The sequence below is a fragment of the Phaseolus vulgaris genome, chromosome 6, assembly GCF_000499845.2.
Source record: "Phaseolus vulgaris cultivar G19833 chromosome 6, P. vulgaris v2.0, whole genome shotgun sequence".
Taxonomy (NCBI): Eukaryota; Viridiplantae; Streptophyta; class Magnoliopsida; order Fabales; family Fabaceae; genus Phaseolus; species Phaseolus vulgaris.
The window spans coordinates 30,442,726-30,462,180 of NC_023754.2; the positions used below are offsets into that span (position 1 = coordinate 30,442,726).

The window sequence follows — 19,455 nt, forward strand, 5'->3', positions numbered from 1 at the left end:
ATTATACAAATCTCAACTTATAAAATTAATTGAATTAAGATTAAAATTTATTTTTTAATATTTTATATATATATATATAACTCAGTTAACAAAATTAGGTATGGTTGATTGGAAATGAAAAAAGGTAAAAAGGGAAAGTATATAAAACATAATAATTATGGTAAGGTAGAGTAATAATAGTAGTATGAAGGTTGTTGAATAATGATTAATGAGCATTGTCTCGTCGTTCGTCAAACTCATACTTTGAAGCCAAAACTCCAACCCTAAACAATCAATCATTAATCTTAGTTCATTAAACATTATTTATAAATGAAAATTATTTTAAATTAATGAAATTGAAGTGGAAAGTACACTTTATTAAAAAATATTTAAATACCGTTTTGAAATATTGAATTGGTGTTACTGCCATTAAGAACTTTGACATAAACGCATAAAAAACGGAGAAAAAAATAGTAAATGAAGTACTAAACTTTGACATTGCTGTTGCTTCCAATTTATTACTATATTTGTTTTCCAATAATGAGTATCATGCATTTCACGTTTTTAAATTTCAGAATAACATTAAAAATATAAATTAAACAAAACTTATTTAAAAAACTAGTTCATAGCTCAAGTATTTTACTTAAAATTGAAAAAATATTGAATTATAAATGTTAAATACTTTTATGTTATTATTAACATTTTTCTCTAGTAAAATCAAATACATGTCTTATGAGTAGGAACTTTTAATCATACACTAACGTTTTTCTATTAAATTACACTACTAACATAAAATGAATAAGTGAATATATTTACGCAATATTTTGATATAAAATTAATTTAATTTTTTGAAAAAATATATATTTACGCATATAATTCTCTTTTTTTTTAATTTTGATTTAAAGATGATTTATTTTAGTTATAACTTTTACTTTAAAAATCCTTTTTAGTAAAAACTTAAAAAAGCAAAAAAAAAAAACAACATAAATTTCAATATTGTATGAAGAAACAAAGAGAATAACTAGTGAAAGATGTAGCTGCATCAATCTCAAAGAATATTGTCTTGGAAATGTAGAAGGAAGAAAAATACGATTACTTGAAACAAAGATAAAAAAAAGAAAATACAAATGAGATATAAGGTCAAACAAATAAGAATAATTAATAAGTATTTCAGATTAAAAGAAAATCATGTATAATAATTTCCCTTCCAACACCAAAAAAATATGTATAATAAATTATAAATTAAAGGTGGCATATCATAAAAAAAAATGCAACATTGATTATATTATTTATTAACATTTGTAGTACCGTATCACTACCTGGCATCTGTAATTTTTCAAATTATTAAATAAATCTGATTTATTTTTAAATAAACAATAAAAATGAAGAGAATAATGTATAATTTTAAAATAAATTAAAGAAAAATTCCTTGATTTTATTCAAACTAAAGATATGAATTCTAAATTATAATAAGATTAATAATACAATATATACACCGGAATGAATATAAGAAATACAAGTAAAGTCTAAAAATTAACATTATAGTACTTCAATTATTTACTACAAGTAATCAAATAAATTATATGTGATATATATTAATTTGTTATGTTAATGAAGGTTCTCACTCAAAGTCATATTCTAAGTTTCTTTTAGATTATTCTCTCAAAAAGGCTAAGATGAATTTGATCTTCTTACACATTATTATGACACGATTATATCAATTAATTAACACAAAAAATGAAATATTTTTATAAATTGGATGATATTATTTTGATCTGAACATGTTATTAGACTTTTTATATTTGAAAACGATATAATATTTTTCTTTTTTCAAGTTGTTTAGTTCATTAATAAAAAAAATGATATCTTATAAGAAATTACAGTGAAATTTACGTATCTGACAACGCGAGTTTTTTTAATAATATCACTTCTACAAGGAACACCACTTAACAGAAAAATAGGAAAAAAATGTAAATAAAAATTTAATTATAGAAAAAAGTATGAATTCATATAAAAGTTAGTCACTGAAATAAAACTTATAAAAAATTGGTATAAATTGTTAATAAAAAATCTTGAACATGTTGTTTATAAAAATCAGCCACGCAACAAATAGTTTAAATAAAACACAATAAATTATGGATAACTAATCAAACCATGTTTAAAAGGGTATAGAAAATTGAATAAAAAAAAAAGATGAGTTTGTGTCTAATAATATAAGAACCGATAATTTAGAAACCTCCATTTCAGCTGCATTTAAATATTGATTGAATCGATTTCATTACATAATCCTGAATTTTAGAAAGTCGTTGGTGGGTTTTCTTCTAATTAATTTGATGTGATTAGTTTGAATTTTCATAAAGTGTTTGGTAGAAGGAAAAACAAGTTCATTAAAAAATGTCCGAAAAAAAAAGGAGAAGAAAAAGAAATAATTATGATAATGATAATGGCAGAGAGAGTGAGCACATGATGGTGCTTGGCGCAACCTTTATGGAACCATTTCTTCACGGAGACCAAGTGGTTACATTAAACACAAAATTACCTTAACTATTAAAAAAATATTATTACAACTTTTAAATAAATAATTCAACAACGTTGCTTTTTATTTTTTTTACCTCAAGAATTACATTTAATGAAAGTTTGGAGTCCGGACATGAGGGAGAGAGAGAGAAGAGGGAGGTGTAAGAAATCCGAAGATGTTGTTGTTGCCATTCTGACCTAAAGCTCGTGTCTTTCTGCTTTGTTGTATCTTCTGCTGTGTAAAAGTGATCCCTTTCTGATTCATTTCTAGATTTCATCTCAGGAACTAGTGCTAATACTTCACCTACAGATCTCTCTATTCTGGGTACGTTCTCTCCCAAATTCAAAGTGTTTTCTTTTTTTCTTTCATTCTAACACTTTGTGGAGGGTTTCTTCAAATCTGGCTCTTTTTTAATTCTACTGGGTCTCTGTTGAAAATGCTGGGGGGGTAAAAAGTCATGGTTTTCAGTTTTGGTAAGTTTCTGGGAGGGAAATGGTGGGAGTAGAAATGGGGTTATTTTGTTTCCAGTGTTTGTGGGAGGCAAATCTCAAATGATGTAGTGGGATTTGAAGTTTTGATGAGTTTTCTTCTGACACTTTTTTGTGCTTTGCAGATGAAGGCTGGCTTTTGATCCGGCTTGGGAGTCTTGATCGACTTGATTTTAACTCCAAGTTGAAAGAGGTAGTTTCTTCTGGTCCTTGGTGTTGTCAATAATGGCCAAAGGAAAAGAAAATTGAAAGTTTTCCATTTCTGTACCTGCAAAATTGGCCGGTGAATTGGTGATATTTTTTCCAAATTTCTTGTAATTAATTAGTTTTTTGTGCCTATTTGCGATTTCTTTATAAATCCCAAATACGATTTGTAGGATAACTAAGCGATTGCTTTTTCAATAATGGCAGACACAAAATGATGGCATTTTTGCTTATGTATTTGTTACCACCTAATCATGATAATGCTGTTTTGAGCTATCCTTTTCGATTGGGAGTGATGACCAAATCTGTAGTCTTTGACACGCTTGTTGCTTCTGGCATTTTACTGTTTGCTGTTTAACCCTATTGACTTAAATTGTTGTCAATACATCTTTCATCAACTTCATGCCCATGGATGCTTAATTTGGAGAGTTTGAAAACACTGGTTGATGTTATAGGATAGAGTTTATTTTGGATTTTAGTCTTAATTTAAGAGAGTATTTTGGTTGGAAAGATGAAGATTAATAACTGTATTTGGTGAATGGCAGCCATTTGGTCACAGTGGTTGGATATAGTACATCAGAAGTTCACACATGAGATATATATATAATTATTCTTGGGATCCACCTGCAGAATGTCATTCCGCAGCATAGTTCGTGATGTGAGGGATAGTTTTGGGAGCTTGTCTAGACGTAGTTTTGATCTCAGACTTACGGGTCATCATAGAGGAAAATCTCAAGGATCGGTGCAGGATTTGCATGACCAACCTCTAGTGATTCAAAATAGCCGCTGGGCGAGCTTACCCCCAGAATTGCTATTTGATATCATTAGACGGCTTGAAGAGAGTGAGAATACATGGCCTTCTCGAAAGCACGTTGTTGCATGTGCTGCCGTTTGCCAGTCTTGGAGGAACATGTGCAAAGAAATTGTTAAGAGCCCAGAGTTCTGTGGCAAACTTACATTCCCCGTGTCCTTGAAGCAGGTTAGCTTTTTTTCTGTTGTAGAAGATTGATTCATTTTGATTAACCAAACTATTACATATATGGTGGTGGTTATAACAATGTTAGTTTATGGTGTGGTTTGAAGCAACACCCTGATTGTTTGCTCCTTTTGCTTTTCAGCCTGGACCACGGGATGGAATCATTCAATGTTTTATCAAAAGAGATAAATCTAATTTAACATACCACCTATTCCTTTGTCTCAGCCCTGGTAAGTTTTCTATTTATACATTTAGTTAATGCTTGGTTTTGTATGGTTGTATTGATCTGCCATACAAGCTCATGATTTTTTTTGCAAATTTTTATTCTGTCTGCATGTGTGTAGATCTTTGCATGAGTATATGGTTTGAGATCTGCATGAGATGGAACTTGCAATGCTGTAATTTATACTTGAAGCAATTACTGCTGCTAGTGTTAGAGGATAATTTTGGAAATGGGTTTTATAGATCAAGTTTCTATCCATATTTTCTCATTTTTTGCTCTAATCTGCCTTCACTCATTGCTCTGTGCATGGAAATCTGTTACTTCTATTATGATTGGTCTCTGTGTTTATTATTTCCCTTTATGGCCGATTTGAAGAAAGGGTCATCTTGTTTGATAGTCATTTAGTTGGGGGCAAACCTAGTTTTTTTGTCGTTTTATGTATGAATTGTCGTTGCTACCGTCATCAAAGTTTTATAAAGATATATTGTTGATAATCTTATGTAAACAGCCAAATACTTTATTTTTTAAATAAGGGGGATAATGTTAATCAGTGGTCATTCTTGTTTTACTTTGAGTTTTGCAGCTTTGTTGGTTGAAAATGGGAAATTCCTCCTTTCTGCTAAGAGGACAAGGAGAACAACTTACACTGAGTATGTTATTTCCATGGATGCTGACAACATCTCTAGATCAAGTAACACCTACATTGGAAAGCTGAGGTGAGTTTACTGCTTGCAAGTGTACACCTGCAGACTACGTTGTCTTTGACTTTATGCAAGGAGCCCCTTTTTGTGTCTTTTAAAAGAACTGTTAAAAGCATGATTTGAAAATTTAGAATAGGAGAGTGCATTCTATCTCCCTGAAGTATAATGGCAGAATTCATGATCTTGATGTCAACTTCAGTTGGTGAGAGATGTAAGCATTGTGACTGATATTATCTAATCAAACAACACTTTCCTAAATATCTATCTAAAGCAACAGTTCAGATTCTTATCCCATTGTTAGTTTCCCACAAGCCTATTTACTTGATATTTAATTTTGATGCTCTATTTAATACCCTTGTGTTCTAACTGATGAGATTTTGTTGGACTTCCAGATCAAATTTTCTTGGTACAAAGTTCATTATTAATGATACACAGCCTCCATACTCTTCGGCCCATATATGCCCTCCTGGGACTGGGAAGACGAGCCGCAGATTTTATTCAAAAAAGGTCTCGCCTAAGGTCCCATCTGGGAGTTACAACATAGCTCAGGTAACATATGAACTAAATGTGCTTGGGACTAGAGGCCCCAGAAAGATGCACTGTGTCATGCACTCGATACCGGCTTCAGCACTGGATGCAGGTGGCACTGTTCCAGGCCAGCCAGAGCTTCTTCCCCGTGCCCTGGAGGACTCATTTCGGAGCATCTCATTTTCGAAGTCTCTAGATCGCTCTATTGAGTTCAGCAGTTCACGGTTTTCTGAGATCGGGGAATCCTGTCTTGAGGACGATGATGGCAAGATGAGACCCTTGGTTCTGAAAAACAAGCCTCCAAGGTGGCATGAACAGTTACAATGTTGGTGCCTTAATTTTCGCGGCCGAGTAACTGTTGCGTCTGTTAAAAACTTTCAGTTGATTGCTGCCACCCAACCAGCTGCTGGTGCACCTACACCCTCTCAACCGGCTCCACCAGAGCATGATAAGATCATTCTTCAGTTTGGCAAAGTTGGGAAAGACATGTTCACCATGGATTATCGGTACCCTTTATCAGCATTCCAAGCTTTTGCAATATGCTTGAGCAGCTTTGACACCAAATTGGCTTGTGAATAAGATAAAATGATGATGAAGCAAAAGGGTTTAAGTGAGAGCTAATGAAACAGTGATGATGGTATCTTTCCCTTTGTTTTACTTTCCTTTTCCTATTTTCATTATCAGTGTCATGGGAATAGGCAATTGTTGTTACTCAGCTTCTGTATGACTCAATTGTAACCGTAGTGCATCTCTGATGTAATAGGATTTCAGAGCATTTTTAACATACAATGTTGCTATGTTTCTTTCTCAGTTGATTCTACCAACAGACCATCATTTAACATATATTAGGCTCTGCTGCTGTCTGCTACATGTTTGGTAATGGAGAGCTACATATAAACTGTCACATGGTGGTGTATGTGCTTGTACCTTCTATGCTGGGCACCCAATATATTCATCTAAAGACTTGTTTGGGAATCAGGAAAATAATGGTGCCTAAGGAGAATTATTGGCATGGGTTGTCTCAATGTTGGACCCATTCCAATAGTGATATTTCACTTGTTTTTGGAACATATTCATCATCTTTTGAGATTCACTTCAACTAATTATTGTAAAAACAAGTGACTGTGTCAGCAGCTTTGATAACACCACTTCAATTTCTGCTCCCAAATTAACATATCTATTGGATCTGGTCGTTTTAATTTGTATGCTTCTAAAACCTTTTCCATTTTCGTTTCTAACAGTTTCTATAAATGAAATTGTAAACCTTTAGCAAAAGTTTCTTTATTCTTAGAAGAATTTTCATTTATTCTTGAATCATTTTTACTTTAACTATTGATCAAGAAATAGTATCACTTTATATTCATTAACTAAAACCAAAAAGAAAATGAACACAATAAGGCCGAAAACATGAAATTTCTTTGTGGAATATTTTTGTCGAAAAATTGACTGAGCAATTTTAATAAGGTTTTCCTTTCCGATTAAGATTTTTCGATCCACTTACTTTAGGCAATAGAATCTAGTAAAATAGAAAAAGAAAACTTTTTTAAGATTAAAATCAAAGATACCCTAACAATATAAAAGTTAAAATATATTTTAGTCAAATATAAAAATAAAACTACTTTCACATAAGCAATAAGCAATGGATTTGAATTAGAAATAAAACAGTTTGTAATGGAAATGAAATATTCAACAAACGACTCATTTACTTGATAAAAAATATAAATGCAAAAGTAATGGTTATTTTAAAAAAATATTGTAATGGTTTGGCTAAGCTTTAATAACTTTTCATTTTTGTTCTCCTCTTATAATGTTAATAAAATTGGAGTGTTGAATTATAGCATAAAATGTGGATAATATGATTGAAGATATGGGACATTGTGTGTGGAAGTCAACTAAACATGTTGAGGCAAATGAATAAAGCAGCTCAAATGGTGAAACTATAAAATCTGATAAGTCAAACAATTATTAGCCACCAATGAACAATCCTAGAGCTTCAAATCATACACAACAACCACATAAAATTGAAAGCACCAATTTTATTTTTATTTATTATTATATTTTTTGGGAAAAACAAAAAATGCACCCATTAACACTTTTTTCTAGTTCAATTTAGATCACACTATATTAATAATAATCAATAAATAAAAATGAAAGATGTTATACTCAAATAATATTTTATTTCTCCTTATTCTTAGTACTCTGCTTTATTTTCAATAATATGATAGTTAAAAATATTTTTTTCCTATAAAAAAAACTAGTGTAAGTGTTTTTATAAGTTTATGCCTAAATAATTTTAATTTACAGAAAAAAATTATTTTATTTTTACTTTTTTCTTAAAAAATTATAATTTTTTTTCCCTATCATACCTTTTACCTATTTTTATTCTATTTGTAACACCAAAATGATCCTAAATATTTTAATTTGAAGTAGCAAGAAAATGATCTATTACATTCTCTTTGTTCCCCAAAGAAGAATAGTTTTTTTTATTTTTTCATTAAATTATTTTTCTTGCTTCAATAGACATCAAGAAAAGCAAGAAGTTTGTGAATTCGCCATTGCCCATTACCTCTGCCATACGCTTCCTTTCTTTGTCTGTTTCCAACTTCCTGTTTTCTTTGGATTTTCAGTTGTGTACGTTCCTGAAACCTGGTTTAAACCATAAAGGTACTTCATTTCTTGTGTTTTTCTTTTGATTCCTTGCATAGTGTGCCTGCATTTGATCTCTGGTGTTTTATTGTGTGGTCTTTAGAACATAATTGAATCTGGGTATTAGGATATTAACAGGTCTTAGCGTTATGTTAAGTTTCATTATTTTTTGTGAGGTTGATTGCTTTTCAGTGAGTTTGAAACTGAAGGAGATAAAAGTGATATGATTGAAATTGTGCTTTTTTTGAATTTGGATTTCTATTCCACTATCGTTGTTTGTTTGATTCCTTTGGTCAAAGGGATAATTTGATCACTTCAAGGCTTAACTAGTAGCACCTTCTATGTTGATTATGCTGAATTTTTTAGATTTTTTTACTCGTAATTGGGATGCAAGTTGAAGCAAGGAATGAGAACGCAGCTGTTTTTGATGGGTTCTATGTGATGTGGTGTTTGTCTACTGTTTTTCTGAAAGGGAATTTTTGTGAAGAGTTGTGACTTTTGACAATGTCCTCCGCTGATAATCACAGCCCTTCTCCACAAATTTCCTCCTTTGGCCGCTCTAAAAATCGTCTCAGGCAGGAACAGGTTCATTCTTTGGAAGAGAATCACAGATCCAGTACCCGGGATTCGGAGCTTGAATCATTCCAAAAGCAGGTTACTGATCGATTTGAGGAGCTGTTCAGGGTTAGTGATGATGAATTGCTCTCAATTGATTGGATACAGAAGCTTCTGAATGCATTTATCTGCTGCCATGAGCAATTCAGAGCTATTCTGTTGAACAATAAAGAGCAGCTCTCGAATTCCCCTCTGGACCGATCAATCTCTGAATTCTTTGAGAGGTTGGTGAAGGCACTTGACATTTGTAATGCAAGCCGCAACGGGATTGAGAAGGTTCGAGTGTGGCTAAAGCATTTGGAAATTGTGCTGTGTGCCTTGGGTTCAAATCAGAGAGCATTGAGTGAAGGCCAAGTCCTGAGGGCCAGAAAGGCTCTGATGGATTTGGCAGTGGCAATGTTAGATGAGAAAGATTGTGGTTCAGTTTTTCCTCAGCGTAACAGGTCTTTTGGGCGGCATAACACGAACAAGGATCATCGCCGCCACTTCACAGCTCTTTCTCGATCACATTCATGGAGTGTATCAAGATCTTGGTCTGCAGCCAAGCAACTGCATTCCATTGCAAGCAACTTGGTTCCCCCTCGTGGGAATGAAATTGTTGCAACAAATGGGCTTGCAATTCCTGTTTATACTATGAATTCTGTTCTCTTGTTTGTTTTGTGGGCTCTTGTTGCAGCTATTCCTTGCCAGGATAGAGGCCTCAATATTCAGATGTCAGTTCCACGGCAATTCTCATGGGGCGTCCCAGTTACTTCACTTCATGATCGGATCAAGAAGCGAGAGCGCAGAAGCTCAAATGGTTTGCTGAAGGAGATAAATCAAGTTGAAAGTTGTGTCCGGAACATGACTGAGTTGGTAGATTCAGTTCAGTTTCCACTGACAGATGAGCAGAAAATGGAAGTTAAGGAGAGACTGAAAGAGCTGAGTCTTGTTTGTGGAGCCTTAAGAGATGGATTGGATCCATTGGAACGGCAAGTGAGGGAAGTGTTCCGGAAGATTATGACTTGCCGAGCTGAGGGACTTGATTACACGAGCTAGGTACGTTATGCATGCAGAAACATAGACATTCACATAAACACTGATATGATATGAGACGATGAACATGGAGAAACATATTATCTCTCATGTAGACACATATCTATATATATTATATAATTATAAATTATATAAATTGACAGTAAATATTGTGTACAAGTATGTTTCAGTTTTTTTTTAACAGAAAGATATTTTTTCATGGCTTGTTCAAAATGATTTGTTCCTTATTTTTATAACCATACTAGAAATATAAAATAAGTTTGAATTTTTAGAAAATTAATATTAAAATTGTGTTAGAACCGTGTTAAAATTGTCAGAAATCCAATAAATATTTTTTGAATTGAACATTTCATTGATACATGTCATACGAGTGTATGTCACTGTGTGTCCAAAATGGATACGATATTTAAGATGAGTGTCTCCTAATACAATGTAATGGAACTGTTGCTTGCATGCAAATGTACATTTTACATCTTAACACCATTTTGGAAGGGGAAAGAGTGATTAAACCCGTTTAGCAGACAAATCAACCTTACTTGCAATGGATTTTTGTCAATACTTGTGAGAAACAATGATGATACTATTATTTGTATATTTATGATTTCCTTCATCAGTCACACACACCCCAAATGTTTCCTATGGACTATTGTCTGACAAAATTGTTTATGCTGTGATTCCAGAAATAGAAAGCAAATATCAGAGTCCTACTCTTGCCACGAGTCTTATTCTGATGCTGTCATTTTTTTCTCCTTAAGCTTAACAATATTTTTAGTCCCGTTAATTTGGATTACATGTGATTTTAATCTTTTGAATTTTTTTTAAGCTAATTACATTAATGATTTTTTAAATTAAACAAATTTGGTCTATTAATTGAGTTTGTTCTTTATCAACACCTAATTCTCATTTTCTACCCAATTTTAATAAATGAATTAAGTTATTTTAAACTTTTTATTGAAACTTCATCAACCAAAAAGCAAAGTTGTTTTAAATAGAATGATTTTGTTTACAGTTCTTGAACAAAAAATAAGTTATTTTTATCCTTATAATGTTTGACATGGCATGACTTGCCATTTGAAATGAATTTCTTTTATGTCCATGCAAATATGGAGATATTATTTTTTAGTTTATTCCATGAAAAATATACTAAATTTGTTTCTTGTTAGTGTGACTTGATAGTTCAACCTGCCATAGAAATCAGGTGAATAACGAATATTACAATTATCAAAATCTTTTAACCAAAAGTAGAGGGATTAGAAAAAAAGGGATATATTTATTAAAACATAACATATTTAAGCCTATCAATTATGTCCCCTTCAAATCCTAATTTCATATCTTACAAAATCTTTCAAATTTTGTTAATCACTGTTTTTAAACTATTTTATATCTCAACTATATCATAAACCTCAAAATATTTGAATAAAGAAAAGAACTAAATTAATTTGATATTAAAAATAAAAAATTAATTATTCTAAGAAAACTTAAAGACCATTATACAACTAAAAGAATGAAAAGTGTAACAATATTTTTACTCTAGAATATTTCCTTTTTGGTACAAAGTTGTGTATGACTGAGCATCAATCTTTTCCTACTAAGTTTGTTGATTAGCAACTTTACATAAATTTTTTCAAATTGAGAAGAAAAAAAGTTCAAATTAAGCTGAAAACGAGTGGTGGTGTTATCAATAATTTTTTTTTGATGAGCAAGAAAATTTTGAAGTGAGAGGACAATTTTCTGCTTTTCTCTGTTGGATGATGATGAGTTGTTGAAAACTGAAGCAAGAGGGGAGAATAATTGATCCTTCTTTTGGCCTTTTGTAAACGTCCTATAGAATATGTTGGTTGAGTCAAAGACAAATTAACAGTGAGAAAGCGCAAAATGAGGCAGCTGATAGAATCAAACTATACTAAAGTGAGATAAATAATAATAAACACCAGAGTTGGACCGTAGACAGCGGCAAAACATTTGGCATCAAAACAGTTGACACAACACTGGACCACTCCAATTGTAAAGTGTATAGAAGAGATCATTTTTTACTTTTAGAACAAAATTCTTTGAATTTCAAAGTCTGTATACAAGGTGTTGCCTATTTTCCTAATCCTACACATGCTGTTGGTTGTGCATGAGCATGCCAATTCCAACGCAAAAAATAATTGCATTGCCATCTAAGGAGTGCTATGATCTCAATGCAGTATTCACAATGAATCTATTCACTGAGTTGTGGAAGTCGTGTGTGATGCAAATTCCATGGTATACTACTAATGCTAACAGAACAGCTCTGGAAAAGACCACATTATGAACTTGACAAAAATGTCACACTCCAAGAATTCAATGTGAGCAGCACGTCCAATAAGTGTGTTGAAGCTCCTCTTGCCGTAGGAGGAGGCTCCAAAGTTAATGTCACAGCGCATGACAACACGGTGGTCAGAGTTAGTTCTCATTTGGTCCAAGCAATTATTTAACATCTCCAGAAACACTTTCCCTTGTTTTGAGAAGTCCAATGTAGCTGCTGGACTCAGTTCTATTCTAGCAGAATGATATGGAACATAACCATCCTGACACGTAATGTGCAGAAAACATCATGACAAGGCTTTAGATATGCACAAGCTATGATAACAACTTCTGTATTACAGACATATAAAGGATGTTACCTGAGGTGAGGATAAAAGAATCACATTCTTAAAGTTTGTCAGTGTCTTCTTCTGTAGTACAAGATAACAACCAGTATTATACTTTGACAACCAAAACTCATAAAATATAAATTATATCCCTATGCTCTAACCCTGAATTGAATTGAATTGAATAGAAACATTTTCTGCAGCCTTCTCTTCTAATAATTAGAGACTTGGGATGAGAGAGCAATAAATAAGGCAAGGTAATATGAATTCAATACCTTTGAAAGATTGTAGATGAAGGTGTTCTCAAGATCATGATCATCAGTGAAAGTTAGTTGGTGGATGCATTGTGTGCCCTTGATCTTCTTCAAGAGCCACAATCCTGAATTGAATAGAGAGTTCGAACTATACATATAACCCAAGTGTGGACCAGATATAGAAACATATGTATACAAATATCTTAGATATGGCTCCATGATGCTTTCTGAAATAAAAATAAAAGAAGACACGTTAATTTCCTTAGTTTTAGTAATGTCGAACATGAAAGCTTTATATAAAAAAAATCCTAGTTCAAATTTTGACGGGTATTATCCTCCATTCCTTCAAAACTATGTAAATACCTGCCAAAGCAGCTCTGACAATGAGGTTCCCAATAGAATGACCAACAAAGCTGAGCTTAATATCTTTTAAGATTCCAACTCTTGAAGCTCTATCCATCTTCTTCTTCAGAAAAGAAATCACTTCCTGAGCAAGTCGTACTCCCATTTCCCTGAAGTCTTCAGAAGTTTTGTCTTCGTTTGACTCTGACATAAGAACCTGTATTTTGGGGTCTAATAAAAGCCACTGGTTCCGAATAAGCCGTAAATCTAAATGATGTCCCTGCTTGTTTAAGAGGAAGAGGGTGTACTTAGTCAAACGATCCAGTCAAAACACAAACAGAATACTAAAATAACTGAGGCTAGATTAAGAAGTAAAAGACAAGATCATCAAAGCAAACACCAATAACCAGAGGAAATAAGGAAGTTATATTGCATTTCTTCACGGTTCTCTTTGAATTACTGATCTAAATTACATGTTACTCATAAATTTTGAAAACTCGGGATTCATTGATATAATATATACTTGAATCTAAACAAGGCCAACAATCGAATTGTTTGTTACCATGGTTAGCAGGTAGGCTGCTACAGTTTTCAAATGAAAAAAGTAGTTTTCTTTCAAAGACAAATAAGTAGTTTGTTAACCCCAAAAAGTTAAAGGCCACTGGGTAAAATGAAATCAGGAAAGAAATGCGAAATGATAAAGCCACCGCAAGAATGTGAAGCATGCCTGAAACCCGTGTACAAAAACAACTACTCTCAAAACATGCTCATTTTGTTGTGGGTTATTCCCAGGCAACTTGATTAAGGCTCTAGATCCATTTTCCAGAATATGTTTATCTTCGTCCTCAAAAGGAAGGAAATATGACTTCACACTGGTGGAACGATACATGTTCTCCAAGCGTTCTACCGTAATAACAGGAACACGTAAAGGATCTTCATATATATACATGTCTTGAAGTGATCGATTGTTGATCTGCATTGAATACACACGGCAAAAACACAAATCATCAGGAAAAACAAAAGTTGTAATCATACACATTCCATAAGTAAAAAACCACTTGCCTTCATTTGTGCTATACCACGTCTATGAAGTTCGGCTCGCATTGTTGCAGTCTGAATGGGCTGAAAAAGAAAAGAGATAGAACATTTTTGAAGAATTTGTTAAGCCAATTCACTTAAAGACAATAAAATGATTAGTTTCAAACTCATCCGATAATTTATGAAGTTTATGAATCAGATATAGTGTATACTATATAATTACATCATCATTAAACCTCCTTGTACTTGCTGATCTAACACGTAAGCTACGGTACAATGATGTCCCTTCAACTCCATTACTCATGTACTGGTGAGGCATATCAACCTTGGAGTACATCATCCATATTGACCACTCAGTTCTTCGATCATTAGCCCATGAGTTACGGAGAAATTCCAGTATCTTTGTTTTATTTTCCCTGACGAAGGGATGAGAATAAAATCGAAGAGAAAAAACATGTTATTGACTTGAGAGTGCTTAATGTTATGCTCTAAGATTTTCTCATAAAATACGTACCAACCTTAATCCTATTGCTAACAAAAAATGTTTAGTACCAACCTTAATGCTATTGCTAACAAAAAATGTTTAGAAAATAACTAAATGCCTGTAGATCAGGCTCCTTCATGCCTAATTATACCATGCAAAAATGAACACAGAAAGCAGCCTTTTCCAGATACCATAATGGTCATAACAGATACACAGACACTACAGCCTTAATTCATTGAAAATGAGGCTACAACGTCTCATAATTATTTGGATGTGTAATTACTACATAAATAAATTTGAGTATACCTGTGGAATTTCAGAAATGTATTCCAGATATGTAAGAGCTGGTTCCCAACAGACTGGAAGGGTTTCAGCATATCATCCCAAGACTGTTGAAGGTTAAGTATGATTGAGTGAGCAAAAAATCTAAAGCATTAAACGGGCATAACAGATAATGAAGCATTCACTTTGCCAGGATTAAGTACCTCAGCACTGATTTTTGTCCCATCAGACAGTTGAAGTGATGTCTCATCATCAGTACTTTTGTAATGAGCAGGAGAAGGAGAATTTAATGACTTAGTACCATCAAGCTCAAAATTAATTCCGGCCAAATCAATAGCTTGGTTAATTCCTCTGCTTATTCTTATTAGGTCATCAACCAGGATATCATGTGCAGCCCTCAATTCTTTGACGACCGCAGCCTGGTTTGAAAGAATGAGATACAACTGTAAGCAAATATATATTAAGATAAAAGTTGTAAGAAATTAAGAATCTTAACCAATACGGTAAATCACATTTACAATTCAACTTAAACAATTTAACGAAGCAAGGAGCACTACTATGCAGTTATAAAAGATTTTCTATCTTAACAGAACACACCTTGTTTAACCTGAGGTAGTCTTCACGGCATGTTTCTTTAGAAGCCAAAGAATTACTGGTACAACAAAATTAACATTTTTCAGAACAGAAGTTATGGTAATGCAATGGTTGCTACTTGAACCATAAAATATGAGTTCTGACAAACCTGGGTACCTTCAGTTGTGGTGTGTGATAACCAGATTTTAGTAGACTGATATGAACACTAGTATCGACAAGAACTGCATGGAAAGCATCAAAATATACAGGACAATATGAATGCAATCCCAGAAGAGCTTTCGGAGGGATTCTATACTCATGAACTGAAGCCGCACATGTATCCAATGAACTTTGTATCTCGGGCCTGCTCAATTACATGACAGTTTTAGAAGTCAGATCAGAACCTCTAGTCATCATATCAACTCCAGTTCAATCAGTGTCCCAGCTGTAACTTTCACTCAATTAACAGAACATGAGAAAGAGTATCATTAACTAACCCCATTTCAGGTGTTGGAGTGTGAAAGAGCTCAAACTTCAAGATAACAGCAGAGGATTTCCCCTGTGGATAAAAATAATCATCAGCTCAGATATTTGTCATAGAGAATAAAAAAATTTAACTATATGCCACTTCAAAACATGAATAAGTTACAACAGATTTACATTTTTTATATATTATCAAAAGGGCAGAAGAATAATTGAGAGGAGGACATAAACTGAAATGAAAACATCAACTCAATAGTGCAATAAAGCCATACAGTTCCTTTGCTAATTAGCAATAAAAATTCCCTTGAAAAAAATTATCCTTTGAAAGTGAACATATACAATGATGAAGGGTAAAAGACACCCTTGAAAATATGTCCTCCTTTACAACCCAATATTCCACGGAATTGCATGGCTTCTGATTTTACAACTGAAGATATCTGGATTTGAGAAAATGTTTTTTCTGTTCTACAATATATCCTTATTGCTTCTGCCATCAGCTTATTGAGTGAGATGAAGAAAGGTAGTAACTATCATCAAATATCAAGGTAATTTAGTTAAAATTTGATGTCAGGTGACCTGCACTTAGGTACACAGCTTTGGATAAGCAACTTTAGAGATATCACCACACATAATAGTCAATCCATGTTTATGTACTGATTTTGACAAATAAATACATTAATACATTAAATTTGTCATGTGTCAACGATCATGATCGTGTATGTCTTTAATCTTTAATGAGATCTTTGTATCTGTTCTTCCTGTAGTTATTTGTCACAAATTATTATTTAGATTTTCATTATGTTGTCCGAAGCCTGATAATTTCTGCTTCTTTCAAGAATTTTAAAATTATCCACATGATGTCAGCAAAATTGTTATTTTGATCACATAGAAAGCTTCATAAGATCATATGGTGCCTAAAATTTGTGTTGGTTGTGATTGGACTGTTTCTAACACTGTTTTTGTACTTGACTAAGACTGTTAGTTGTGTTGATTAGATGACTAAAACAAAAAGGTCATCCTTCATTGCTTGTGTATACTACAGGATATGGTTTATACTTAAAAATAACAGCGAGAAATTAGAAGTTACCTCATGTACGCCATAAGATAGATAGAATGAGATCATTATAGAAAGAAATACATCCTGCCTTGCATATCTGATCCGGAATGATGGTGTTGAAAAACTGTTATCTTTATCATCAATCATCCAAACTCCACAAAAATTTTCAGTGGTAACTTCAGGAGCTGCAGCTCAAAGAAAAGATAAACACAAAGGTTTTACTCTGTCTAAGAAAATATTGTGCTAGACGGCAAACTAACTGAGCAAAAAAGTAAACACCCAGCATATCCAGTGTGCTAGTTCTAATGTCTCAAAAATCAAAGCGTAAGGCAGTTCAAAATAGTAGGCATAAAGAATTTCAGAACATATTCCAATCAAGAATAATATGAAGTTGAATACAAAAAATATAATGAAAAACACTGGCAAAATCATTGAGGGAACAAAAAGAATAAGTTTGGAATGGTTAAATAAAAATTATGATAAGCTCAAAGAGCCAAACCTAAGTTGCTCGTAAAGAAAATATAAAAAAGAGAACGGAAGAAAAAACAAGAAAGTTCTGTTCTAATTTCCTAAGCCGAAAAAAAGGCATAAACAAGTTAGTATCAATTTGTCGCTCATTGATATCATATAACCCTTTCTTCCGAAATTGAAACCTAATTATAAAAGCTTCAACCATTTGTTTCCAAACTAAATAATAGATTTCCCCAACTTCAGCATAGCATAATGAATATACTTACAAGTGATGCACATGTTAAACTCTATTCAGCAAAACAAACAGAATACCACACTCATCAGTCATCACAACTTATCACTTGTAAAAAGTTGAAATAGACCTACTTAAAGTATGTAGGTTCCATATTAGAAAATATTGGTGGGCAAATCCCAAACACACCCACCCAAAAGGAGCCCTTAAACATCACAGGCACAGCATATCAGGACCAAAACAATTAAGTCTCAGTTAATTAAATAGATTGTTACGGCAAACCTAAAGTCAACAACTACAAAAGCCTTATCACATGAATAGCCCCACCGGACCGGGCTGATTAACTACCAAATTCTCAAACTGAAGAACATAACTGCAACTAAACACAACATTTCAAAATATCAGGAATATATTTCACCTTCATACTGAACAACCCGTGCAGGAATCCCGGGATAGGAGTCAGCATCGTCCTCCCATCTCATGGTAACCTTGATTCTGTACCATCTGCACAGCAATAACAAGAACAAAAAAGCGTAAAAAATAAGTTTTTAATTGTACATAAGACATAACCACACGAATGGCATAAATTAAAGCTTACCCTTGTTCGAAAAGGTCGAGATTGTGAAACCTGTGAATGTAAACAGCAACTTCGTGAACAGCATCCAGCATAGGTAGTTGGTGATTTGGCCTACCAGAGGGAGGTTGGTGGGCATTGAGCAACCTTTTGGTCGACAAATTGGTTTGATTCAAACCCACAAACCATCCTAGTCTCTGAAACATATGTAGGGTGTGGTGCAGGCAGACACAGTGATACAGAATACCCAAATGATCATCACTTAGAATTTCAATGGAAGTTGAGCAAAACCCATACGGTGTGAATAAAAAAGAAAACAACTTTGGTATCCCCACCTCACAGTTGCTTAAAACTTCACATGTAAAATATGAAGGGTGAGAAGAGAATGTGTGTGGGGTGAGGGGATTTGATTAGTTAGAGTTGGGAAAAGTTGGGACGAAAGTGGAATAGGGGAATGGAGTGTAGGCGTGGAAACAACAAGAACAAAGCATAGCAATAGTAATAATTTTTTTTGGATTAATATTAAAATTAAAAAAGAATGGTTTTGGCTGGCAATGAGAGCACAAGAGAGGGACCCAAAGAGCATCATTTTCGTCAACCCTTTATCGCAGGTGATGTTTTGCTGTTTTTTAATCCCAAAAAAGATCAAAAAAAGGTAACTTTGAAAATGGCACCAAGGCATGCTGTCGTGTCGGTGCTGACACACCCCGTTTCTACTTTTCCTTTCATCAACATTTTCAACTGTACAGATCGAAATTCACGGGCAGTTTCCTCCTCCATTTTCTACTGTTTCTTTACTCTCTCTCTCCTTTGCTTTCTGTTATTCTTCTTCATACCATTCTTACTCGTCTCATCATCTTATTATCCACTCAAATATCTTTTTCTTTCATCAAAACTTATGTATGAAATACACTGACGAAGTATATATAATATATAAAATATAGATAAAAAATACATATTTATATATTATATAATTGATAAAAAAAATTTGTATGTACAAGTATCTTCTATATTATTTTTTAGAGTAGACAAATATTTTTCATTATTAGTTCAAAATAATTTGTTTCTTATTTTTATAATAATAATAATAAATTTATATAATAAGTTTGAGAATTTAGAAAATTAGTGTACTTTAAA

The 19,455-nt window shown here is 33.0% G+C and overlaps 3 protein-coding genes across 5 annotated transcripts; 2 read left to right on the forward strand and 1 right to left on the reverse strand.

The window, feature by feature from the left end:
• The first annotated feature begins 2,427 nt into the window (after nt 1-2,427).
• Nucleotides 2,428-6,521, forward strand: LOC137832834 (tubby-like F-box protein 8). 2 transcript variants are annotated; one of them, XM_068641189.1, is made up of 6 exons: nt 2,428-2,821; nt 3,111-3,178; nt 3,820-4,168; nt 4,308-4,395; nt 4,972-5,104; nt 5,482-6,521. In XM_068641189.1, exons 3-6 carry the CDS (start codon nt 3,821-3,823, stop codon nt 6,194-6,196), a joined length of 1,284 nt encoding a protein of 427 aa, XP_068497290.1. In that variant the 5' UTR covers nt 2,428-2,821; nt 3,111-3,178; nt 3,820; the 3' UTR covers nt 6,197-6,521. The 2 variants fall into 2 exon arrangements, with proteins under 2 accessions (XP_068497290.1, XP_068497291.1); XM_068641190.1 differs by having other exon boundaries at nt 2,581-2,821; nt 3,735-4,168.
• A 1,514-nt stretch (nt 6,522-8,035) lies between these two features.
• LOC137832836 (protein BYPASS1-LIKE-like) lies at nt 8,036-12,675 on the forward strand. Of its 2 annotated transcripts, none has more exons than XM_068641192.1 (3): nt 8,036-8,281; nt 8,630-9,916; nt 12,103-12,675. In XM_068641192.1, the coding sequence occupies exon 2, from the start codon at nt 8,768-8,770 to the stop codon at nt 9,914-9,916; it is 1,149 nt and encodes a 382-aa protein (XP_068497293.1). In that variant the 5' UTR covers nt 8,036-8,281; nt 8,630-8,767; the 3' UTR covers nt 12,103-12,675. The 2 variants fall into 2 exon arrangements, with proteins under 2 accessions (XP_068497293.1, XP_068497294.1); XM_068641193.1 differs by having other exon boundaries at nt 8,143-8,281; nt 8,658-9,916.
• On the reverse strand, nt 11,916-18,871 carry LOC137832835 (uncharacterized). The gene is made up of 15 exons (XM_068641191.1): nt 18,343-18,871; nt 18,163-18,248; nt 17,072-17,226; nt 15,999-16,060; nt 15,671-15,865; nt 15,526-15,580; nt 15,132-15,347; nt 14,953-15,035; nt 14,386-14,578; nt 14,187-14,246; nt 13,852-14,097; nt 13,146-13,404; nt 12,804-13,009; nt 12,562-12,612; nt 11,916-12,465 (listed from the first exon to the last, which is right to left on the reverse strand). The coding sequence occupies exons 1-15, from the start codon at nt 18,522-18,524 to the stop codon at nt 12,175-12,177; spliced, it is 2,340 nt and encodes a 779-aa protein (XP_068497292.1). The 5' UTR covers nt 18,525-18,871; the 3' UTR covers nt 11,916-12,174.
• Nucleotides 18,872-19,455: the final 584 nt, after the last annotated feature.